At 36.1% G+C, this 11,389-nt stretch overlaps 1 protein-coding gene across 1 annotated transcript; it reads right to left on the bottom strand.

Annotated features, from left to right (window-relative positions):
- Positions 1 to 294: 294 nt before the first annotated feature.
- LOC122687431 (olfactory receptor 5K1) lies at positions 295 to 1,450 on the bottom strand. Its single transcript, XM_043892932.1, has one exon. The coding sequence runs from the start codon at positions 1,357 to 1,359 to the stop codon at positions 391 to 393; it is 969 nt and encodes a 322-aa protein (XP_043748867.1). The 5' UTR covers positions 1,360 to 1,450; the 3' UTR covers positions 295 to 390.
- Positions 1,451 to 11,389: the final 9,939 nt, after the last annotated feature.

Genomic DNA, 11,389 nt, shown 5'->3' with positions numbered 1-11,389 from the left:
GTGTTGGAGAAGACTCTTGAGAGCCCCTTGGACTGCAAGGAGGTCCAACCAGTCCATCCTAAAGGAGATCAGTCCTGGGTGTTCATTGGAAGAAATGATGTTGAGGCTGAAACTCCAGTACTTTGGCCACCTGATGTGAAAATCTGACTCATTTGAAAAGACCCTGATGCTGGGAAAGATTGAGGGCAGGAGGAGAAGGGGATGACAAAGGATGACATGGTTGGATGGCATCACCAATTCAATGGACATGAGTTTGAGTAAACTCTGGGAGCTGGTGATGGACAGGGAGGCCTGGCGTGCTATGGTTCATGGGGTCACAAAGCGTCGGACATGACCAAGCAACTGAACTGAACTGAATTTCACTTGGAATTTTTTTCTGCATTTAAACAATTAAGCTATAGTAGACGTCATTTGTTTTAAACTTTTTTGTGATTTTTCTTTCTTCAGAATTTTTCTCAAGACAGTTATTACTTCCTTATTTCTTAGGCTATAAATGAAAGGATTTAGTAAAGGAACGACTTCCGTAAACAAAATAGCAGCTGGTATATCTTTATCCCCTTCTTCAAGCAAATTTGGTCTAATATACCTGAAAAAAAGAGATCCGTAGAATAATGAAACTGAAAAAAAGTGGGACGCACAGGTAGAAAAAGCTTTGAACCTCCCCTTTTTGGATTTCATTTTGAAAATGGTTAAGAGAATGTAGAGATAAGATATTAAAACGCTACCTATTGTGAAGACTTGAATTGAACCGGAAAAGATAAATAGTACCAGTTCATTGACGTAAGGGTCAACACAGGAGAGCCTGTATAAAGGAAGAATATCACAGTAAAAGTGGTTGATGTGATTTGATCCACAGAAAGTTAACCTAAATAGAAGGCCTACATGAATCATGGAATGCAGGTTCCCAGCTGTGTAGGCCCCCGTGGTCATCTGAATGCAGAGTTTCTTTGACATCATTGTGTGGTATTGCAATGGTTTGCAGATGGCCACATAGCGATCATAAGCCATTGCTGCCAGGAGAAAGCAATCTGCAGTCTCAACAGTGCAAAGAAAATAAAATTGTGCCATGCATTCATAGAGGGAAATCATTCTGTTTTTAGAAAAGAAGTTCCTTAACATCTTAGGAGTCACAGCACAGGCACAGCAAGAATCCACAAGAGCAAGGTTTCCCAGAAAGATATACATTGGTGTGTGTAGACGATGCTCTTTTGAAATCAGTATCATCAGGCCAAGGTTGCCCACCATGGTGATCAGAAAGATGGTAAGAAACACCACAAACAGAAGGGTCTTCATTTCTGGGTGATCTGTAAATCCTGTGAGGATAAACTCATTTTTTATGGTATGATTTTCTTTAGCCATTCCTGACTCCTCTGTTGAGGGGAAAAAAAAAGTTGTGGAGAAATGAGATAGTAATCTATAGTATACCCAATTCAACTTTTGAACTCTCAAGGTGTTTTGCTCCCCCAAAAGGGCAAGGAGCTTCTTCCACAATGCTTTCACAAGTTAGGTGGTTTTGGATGCATAACTTTATCTGGGGGAGTATCAATCTCCAGGAGCTCTTACCTTTTAAGCTTGTTATTTAACATTTTCCCAGCATATTTTCAAGAAAAACGTCCAATTAGATGGACAAAGATGGCTTTTGAGGTCTTGAGAGGAAGATTCAGTGCAAAATTTTCTCTGTGTGGTTTAGGTAAAGGTGAGAAATTTAGGTGTCAGCAATAGGTATTAATTGGGTTTCCCTGGTGGCTCAGCTGGTAAAGAATCAGCCCTCAATGCGGAAGACCTGGGTTCCATCCCTGGGTCGGGAAGACCCCTGGACAAGGGAATGGCTACCCACTCCAGTATTATTGTCTGGAGAACTTCATGGACAGAGGATCCTGGCAGGCTACATACAATCCATGGGGTCCCAAAGAGTTAGACATGACTGAGTGACAAAGACTTTTACTTCACTTTCAGTTGCTGTCAGTATTCTCAAATTATTTCAGTGACTGTATCTGCATGGATTAACATTGTTGTTTGAAAGACCATTTCTGTACTCTCATGTTCATAGAATTTTATTCAGGATAGCCACAGGTGCAAACAACCCAACTGTCCCCTGCTTGATGAGTGGTTAACAAAATGTGGTATAGACAAAAAGTAGAATATTGTTCAGCCTTAAAAAGGAATGAAATTCTGATTCATGTTAAAACATGGATGAAATTTGATAACATTACAGCAAGTGAAATAAGCTAGGCACAAAAGGACAAATATTGTGTGATGCCACTTACAGGAGTTAAAGGTTGTCTGGGTAGGGAAGCCACGAGGAATTATTGTTTAATGGGCACAGAGTTTCAGTTTGGGTAGATGAAAATGTTCTGGAGTTGGATGGTGATGATAGATGCACAACAATATAAACTTAATGCCTCTGAACTGTAGATACTTAAATATAGTTAAAATGATAAGTTTTATGTTGTATATATATTTTCTATTATAAAATGTTTTTAAAAACTATTTTCCTGGTCTTTATGGTATTTAATATATCATTTAGGCATACAGTATAAAGTTGCTCCTGTGTCCATGTGCATATTAAAATGTAAAGACATTTAAACGCTATCAAAAAAACTGAAGCATTCCTAAGGGTTAGAAATTGATAAATTCAATTATATAGCTATCTGTGAAAAACATCACGAGTAACATCAAATGTCAGACACAAACTAGGAAATTGTTTCAATAAATAAATTCAATAAATAAAACCATTTCTATAGTTTTATTCCATAAAAAGCTTCTATCAGTCAACGGGAATATGAAGTGAGTGAAAGTCGCTCAGACATGTCTGACTCTTGGCGATTCCATGGACTCTACAGTCCATGGAATTCTCCAGGCTAGAATACTGGAGTGGGCAGCCTTTCCCTTCTCCAGGAGATCTTTCCAACCCAGGGATCGAACCCAGGTCTCCTGCACTGCAGGCAGATTCTTTACAAGTTGAGCCACAGGGGAAGCCCAATCAATAGGAATAATCACTAGAAAATAGGTAAAAGACAGAAACAGAAAAATATCAAAAGAAATAAAATTTTTAACAAACTGAAAATGTTTGACTAATCAGAAAAACATAATTTGAAATAATTACAAGGGCATAATTATTTTGCCTATCAAAACAACAATATTTTAAAAATGCTACTATATATAGTATTGTTTAAAATACAGTCAAATGGGAACCTAACTGTATTTCTGGCAAAAGTATAAACTGGTACAATTATTGGAAAATAATTTGTTTATAGCTGAAGGAAACTAATGTTCAGATCTGTGACCAGTAATCATGAATCTAGAAGAAAGAAATATTTAGAACCTCACACAGAGATTTATGTATAATTATGCCCACCAGAGCATTATTTATAATAGTGAAGAATTCTAATTGTAAACATTTGGTCAGTATAATTAAGTTAATGTGAATCATCCATACAATGGTATATTGTGCAATACTTTAAAACAATATTTATTTAGAATATTTAAAGTAAGACATAATAAAACATCATGTGGAAAAACATGCATACAAAGTTTTACGCATATAATAATTCTAGTTTTCCAAATAAATACTCACAGATGAATGAAAAGGGTAGGCAGAAACACGTACAATTTTTCACACTAGCTTTCCCTGTGCAGCGGAAATTATAGATCTTTTTTGTTTGTTTTTTCCTTCTATTTCAAATTCTCTACAGTAAATATTACTTTTATAATCAGAAAGCATATTTTTTAATTAAATAAATAAAATAACACACTCTTAGATCTCTGTTTTAAAACTTGATAGCCCCATAATAATTATTGGGAATCCAACTAATGTTTTCTGCACTTTATAATTCTGTAGTGGCTAAATCACAATGGATGTGTTGAGGAAGTATCTGCTCCATTCCAATGATAATAAAATTCATGGTTTAAATGATAAGAATTTGCCGACAGTCTTACACACATTTCAGATCATTTAGGAATATATTCATGTCTTGTGGTAATGCATTCCTGAAACCACTTACCTTTATTAAAGCACTAATGCTTCAGTGTCAAGTTCTACTAACATCGAATGTTTTCACAGTATTCTGAGATTCTACAATGCTCATATTTATTAAATTTCAGTGTGTCTTGAAACTTCAATTATCTATCCCTTATATTTTTCCATATAGCCTAAGAGTTCTAATCTATTGGTGAATGCTTTATTTCAATCTACCTTCATTTGTTTTAGTCAATTCATAGATTTATTATTTACTAAATGCCTGCTCTGTGATGTCTACTTTCTTAGAAGATTAGTCGACTCTCCTGGACATTTCCACATTGATAATTTGCTGAATTCACCATACACATATTCTATATTTTAGAGAGAAGATCTCTTCTTTTGGCTTCCTGAAACTGTTTACTAACTTTTAAATTCAGACTATTTGTGACTGATTCCTTTAGAAACAATATTAGAAATTAATATTTGAAATCTATATAATTTGAATTAATATTTTTTCATTAAATGCCTTACTCTTGATAACCTGAAGTATAAAAAACCAAAAACTTTATATAATTTGAATAAGTTCATTAAATGGCTTATACTTGGCAACTTGAAGTACATAACATTGTCTTCCTTCATTTTCCCCAGTTGATGATAATTAATCAGACAGAAATGATATTTTAAAATACATTGATATTTTATTTCTCTAAAAATTAAAAGATAAACTAAAAAGCTCCTTAAAATTATATCAGGAGTTTAAAAGCATGATTTAACTATATATTCCTTCCTCATATTATCTATTTAATACATAGGGAATGTCTGACACAAAAATTTTAAACACCATTTCCTTGTAGAGGCTGTTACATTTTTCCTGTTAAGTTGTAAGTTATATGGCAAACCACATATTTTAAAGAAGTTCCAAAAATGTTGCTAATGTTTTCTGTAATTACTAGAAAAGTATGCTTTTACTTATTTATTTTTGGGTAAATTTAGGCTTCTCTTAAATTCAGAAACGATGCAGATAAATTATAGTCATTCATCCATTTCTTAACAGTGGACCTTTAGGGTAGGCAAAAGATTTCAAGGAACTTTAAACATTTTCAAATAAAAATTGTAAGGTGAAAACCTTAAAGAACTTTAAATGTTTCTGGAGGTTAATATTTCTACCCCTCAAAATTTTAAGTATTTTCTCACCTGGATTTCCCCAATAAGAGCTTAAGAAAGGCTATTTGGTTGCCTGATGATGGTTCTTAAAGTAGATCCAGAAATAAAATTCTATCCTCTTGATTGTTTAGAATATTTCTACCAACAAATCAACAATAATATTTATGTCATTGATAGAGAATGGCTCAAATATTTTAAATAATTCTAAAGGGATTTACTTGGCATTGACATCAGAGTTTTGCCTGAGAGATTTAATTTCCTAAACTTTACAAGAATACTAAATTGGAATAATTAATTGTATCCTTTGAGACCTAAAGAGTAGGGCAAATGCCCATTTCTAAGCAAATATTAAAGGCCATGTTTGATTTTAATTTATATGACTTTATACCATTTACCCTTATTACTAATCTGAATGTAAAGTTGTAGGTGGGAAGAAAAAATTCCCACTGGCTTGTTCAGGAAAGGCTTCATAGAGGAAGTGGGAATTGAAACAGGGTTTATTGACTCAGAGGAAAGGTTGTGTGAGCAGAGGTCTTAACGTAGCACTTTCCCCACCTCTATTTAAAGCCAATATACAATTTCTAGAATATTCCTTTGAAACTATATTCATAATGTCTTCAATCTTATACCTTAGTTACTAGAAGTAATCTTTAAATTTTTTTAGTGATAGTAATTAAAAAATAACTTTACAATTTTTCTTGCAAAGCTAGAAGTAGCTTTTGGAAATATTTCTTTCCTCAAAATGTTCTGTGCTGATGTAGGGAAACTTTCCTGTAATGAGAGCTTCTTAAGATTTCCTGGGACAAGACTCTCCCAAAGGAATTGTGGAATAATGATGAGTGTTGCTGAGTTCACCTCTTGCCCATAATCAATGTGAGCTTAGTGAAACATTCATGTAGTCCATGCAAAGGATCATGTAGCTCACATTTGTTATTTTAATTTTCTTACAAATTTATGACAGTTTTTAGGCTTACTTTAAGGTGGCTTAAATGGACTGTACAAATGATTCACTTTAAGGTGGCTCAGTGGTGAAGAATTGGCCTCCCAAGCAGGAGACATAGGGGACATGGGTTTGGACTCCGGGTTGGAAAGAACCCCTAAAGAAGGGAATAGCAATCCACTCCAGTATTCTGGTACTCTCTGGCTTAGATTAGGCCAGGTTATCTAACATCCAAAATGCCTGGTGGGAATAGAATACAGTGGTGGAGAAATTATAGGAAGCATCCTAAAAAAGATGTGGTTAGAATGACAAATCAAAGAGCTTGAATGCTATTTAGTAGGACCTGAATAAATTTGTCAAGGGACTGACACTATCGAAGCTGAGTTTCAGAAAAACAATTATGTGTGTGATTCATTGCTTTATTCTGTGTGTGGTATTTTCCATGTTGGCATGGCATAAATTAACAAACAATTGTTTGGCTGTCCCTCGGTATCATGTTAAGATTAAAGCTGTGAACTAAAGATGTCTTTAAGATTGTTATTAAAAAAAAAAGAAAGAAAAGAAAACCCAAGACAACAAAAAAGGACCCCAAATTTAATGTGATGAATATTGGTTTGTTCTTCTGGTCATGTTTGGTCCCTTGTTCAAGAGTTGACAGCTGGGGAATTCCATGGTGGTCCAGAGTTTAAGACTCTGAGCTTTCACTGCTGAGGTCCCCAGTCTGGCCCTAGTCAGGGAAATAAGATCTGTGTGACACAGCCAAGAAATAAAAGAAAGCAAAGAGCTAACAATGCTTATTACAATGCTAAGCACAGTGCTAATATGCAATAGTAATTCAAAGCTGTGTAAGATTCAATTGTTGTTTACAGTAACTTCTCAATGTACTAGGGAGGCAGTGATGTAAACAAATATTTAGAATGCAAGGTGATAGAATCTATAGTATAATCATATGTTTGGAACTATAGGAGAACAGATGGGAGCAAATTAATTTGTCTGGGGGTGTTAAAAAAGCTTTCTGGAAGAAATCTGTCTTTTTCATAATAGAATAACATTCTAGTTTGGCAGTAGAGTGCCAGTTCCCATGTGGGAGGGGCAAAATTCATCCTCCAAACCTTTCCCCAGATTCTCATGTATCTGAATTCTCCTGAGATGCTCATGAATTCTCATGAGAATTCCCAGATTCTCATTCCCGAGGAAGTAGTCACCATTGCTGCCAAGACCATGGTGACCACAAAAAGGCATTGCTCTCTCAATTGCTCTGTCCCATCAGACTTAGACATACTCTGGGAAATAAAATGTAGCAATATTCAAGAGGAGTATTTCTCAAACCTTTTTCCCCACTGAGAAAGCAAGTTGGCAGATGATGTTGACTGAGTGATATACGCCTATAGGCTTTGTCAGGTAATGAATAATTGCCCACTGGCTAGCTATAATTTCTCAATGAGGACGGTATTACTGAGATAATATGGAATCCATTTTAGTTCATGTGTATTTGTATATATGTACAAAACCATATTAAAGTATGATAGCTTATTATTCAGTTCAGTTCAGTTCAGTCACTCAATCGTGTCTGACTCTTTGCGACCCCGTGGACTGCAGCACACCAGGCCTCCCTGTCCATCATCAACTCCCGGAGCTTACTCAAACTCCTGTCCATTGAGTCGGTGATGCCATCTAACCATCTCATCCTCTGTTGCCCCCTTCTCCTCCCACCTTCAATCTTTCCCAGAATCAGGGTCTTTTCCAATGAGTCAGTTCTTCATATCAGGTGGCCAAAGTATAGGCGTTTCAGCTTCAGCATCAGTCCTTCCAATGAATATTCAGGACTGATTTCCTTTAGGAGGGACTGGTTGGATCTCTTTGCAGTCCAAGGGACTCTCAAGAGTCTTCTCCAACACCCAGTTCAAAAGCATCAATTCTTTAGTGCTCAGCTTTCTTTATAGTACAACTCTCACATCCATACATGACTACCAGAAAAACCATAGCCTTGACTAGATGGACCTTTGTTGACAAAGTAACGTCTCTGCTTTTTAATATGCTGTCTCGGTTTATCATAGCTTTTCTTCCAAGGAGCAAGCATCTTTTAATTTCATGGCTGCAGTCACCATCTGCAGTGATTTTGGAGCCCAAGAAAATAAAGTCTCTCACTGTTTCTATTGTTTCCCCATCTATTTGCCATGAAGCTTATTATTATTAGAAACAGAATAATTGTGATGCATCTCCTGACTGATTGTGACACACCAGGGCGTTCAAATTGTCTGAATGCTGCTGATCTTGATAATCTGGTTTATACAGGTGAGTCAGTCATCTTGTCCTTTTGGTTCCCTATGGCAAGACCTCCTTACCAATCTCCAAGCCTACCTCTCATGGGCAGATGCTGTTTCTTCCCAGTTGCCTGGAAGCTTAGGCATGGCTCAGCTCCATGAGAGCTATTTCTAAGAATGTGAGAGACAGGAGAGTGGGCAGGAGCTCCCCTTCTGTTGTTTTGTCTGAGGACTTAGCTCTTTCACTTGAGATTGCCACTAAGAATTCCCAACCCTTGAGGGAAGCTTCCAATCTAAACCACATGAACAGAGCCATATCTTTTAACAGAGGAATCATATTAAAATATCCCCCAATTAGGCCCAACATCTTGATTAGAAATATACTTACACACACATATAGACACACATCAAAAAACAACTAGGGGTGTCTTATTATAAATTATCCAGGAGAGGACATTTGATCTGGCCTTGAAAGATATTCTTGATTGGAGAATCCCATGGACAGAGGAGCCTGGTAGGCTACAGACCATGGGGTTGCGAAGAGTCTGAGATGACTGAGCGACTTCACTTTCACTTTCTTTACTTTCTTGAAAGATATGTGGACATTTTCTCAGCAAAAAAGGTTGGAAAAGGAATGTTAAGCCAAGTGTCAGAGACATGAAAGCTCATGAAGTGTTAGAGAAATGGAAAGCAGTCCCCAGTCTGGCTGGAGTGTAGGGTGTTTTTGAGAACTTGGCTTTCACAACTATGTTATAGGTGGATTACTCAGTGCTTGGTCCAATTTTGACAGCCTCTGACTGAAATGAATATTGAATGACTCAGCTACCTATAATCAAGTAATTACTCAGGAGGAATTCTAAAGTCATTCAGTATACAAGACAGGATCCCTGAATTTGTTCTCATCACAGTCAGAAGACTTCCTAAAACATAAAGAAAAAGAGAGTGGTAGGCTGAGATGTGCTCAATGGAGAAACCCACAATTGGAAACATGGAACTTGCTTTCTTTTTCTTTCTCCCTCCCTCCTTTCCTCTTACCTTCTCCTGTCTTCCTTTCTTTTTCCATATATACATACATTTATTTTGTATCATTTTATTCACATATATTGTATGTCTACTTTATGTCAGCCCTAATACTAGGCACTGAAGTTAAGCAGTAGACAAAAGCAGACATGGTATCTGATTCCGCTTCCCTTATAGAGCTGGGAGGAAGTTGCAGGAGACATTAACCAAATATTCACACAAATGAATTTAAAATGACAACTTCACTATTATGAAGGGCAAGGTTATTGGAGATATAAGACTTACAATAGGGGGGTTCAGCCTAGTCTGAAAAGACAATATAATGTAGTAGTTAATCCCTTGGGTTCTGAAAACAAGACCTAATTTTAAATCTTGGCTATGCCACTTTACAGTTGGTTGTGGAAAAATTCCTTAACCTCTCCATGTGTCAATTTCCTCAATGGAGACTAAAAAAGGTACATTAGAAGACTTAGTGAATTATGTGTGAAACACCAGAAGGGAGCCTAATGCATATGTGTTTCATAAATACTAAATAATACTAAATGCTGTCACTACCACCGCCACTGTCATTATTACTTGAGGTGGGGATGGGAATGAGGGGAGGTAACAGAAAGATTTCCTGAAAAAGTGATGACTGAACTGAAGTTTGGAGGTTAACCAGAATTTACCAGAGAAGATGGGATGGGTAGGCTGTGGGAATGACATACAAAGGCACTATTTCTGGAGGAAACATGACAATTTCAAGGTTCTAAAGAAATTCAGTGAGGCGGGGAGGGTTCTGGAGAAAATGGTTTAAGGGAGGGTAGAGAAGGGGGCAGGGTGTAGATAATGTGGGGAGTATTAAAGACAGTATTAAGAAGCTGGGTCTTTATTCTAATATCAATAAGAATCCATGGGAAGTGTTTTTTTTTTTTAATTAAGAAAGCTATATGATCAGATTTAGATTTTATAACAATTCTTGATGAAGCCTGAAAAATATATTTGAAGCTGGCAAGATTGGATATGGACAAACTATTGAAATTGCCCAAGAAAGAGATTATGGTAGCATGGATTAGGCAGTAGTGATGAGTGGAGTGAAGAAATTGGAGACTTCTTTAGAATGTAAAGTGAGCAAGATTTAGTGATGGATTGAATGTAGGGGACAAAGACGAAGGATCTAAAATTCTGGCTCATGTGACAGAGTGATAATGACTCACTGAGACCAAAAACCCTGGAAAAGGATCTGATTTGGGGAAAGAGAGCAGGAGATAAGTTTTATTTCACACATTCTTAGAATAAGGTGCCTTCGAGACTTGTGGTTTGATCAGTAATTGAATACAAGGATTTGAGCTTCAGAGAAGTCTGAATATACATTTATGTGAAGATGCATATTTATGAGTCAATTGTCTAGAGGTGGTTTCTGAAGCCTAGAGAGAGGATACAGGTAAGAATGCCTAGAGCAATGCTGTCCAATAGAAATATAACAAGAGTTACTTATGCAGCAGAGAGTTTTTTGGCAACTACATTAAAGATAGTAAAAAGAAACCTATGAATTTAAATTTAATAATACATGTCTAACTAGATAGATATAAAATATCATTTTAATATGTAATCAATACAAAATTATTAATAGATATTTTATATTACTTTTTCATACTAAGTCTTCAAATTCTGGTGTGTTTCTTTGTACTTACAGCACATTGTAATTTGGATTATACACAGTTCATGTACTCAGTAACAATCTGCTTAGTGCTTACATATTGGCTAGTCCACATCTAAGGTTAGGGAGAAAAGGGAGGGAAAAAGAAATGAAGCAGAGATAGAAGAGGGAAAGGAACAGAGGATAACATAGTATAAGCCAATGAGATAGTATTTCTAAAATAAAACTAGTGGCCCAAAGTGACTTCAGGTTTTTTCACTATAAAAAGTGTTTTGTTTTGTTTTTTCTTTTGTCCTATTTTGGAAAACCTCCAATTGACCTCACTGTCAATTCTTAATTCTTTTCCCATTTCTCTCAATTTTTAGCACCAACCTTCTTAAAAAGCATCTACACTTGCTTTT

The sequence above is a fragment of the Cervus elaphus genome, chromosome 31 (genome assembly GCF_910594005.1).
Source record: "Cervus elaphus chromosome 31, mCerEla1.1, whole genome shotgun sequence".
Taxonomy (NCBI): domain Eukaryota; kingdom Metazoa; phylum Chordata; class Mammalia; order Artiodactyla; family Cervidae; genus Cervus; species Cervus elaphus.
This window is presented reverse-complemented; position numbering and strand designations above follow the sequence as displayed.

What these genes read in the sequence shown, in the direction of transcription:
- LOC122687431 (XM_043892932.1), bottom strand. Translation starts at nt 1,359, where the DNA reads ATGGCTAAAGAAAATCATACCATAAAAAATGAGTTTATCCTCACAGGA.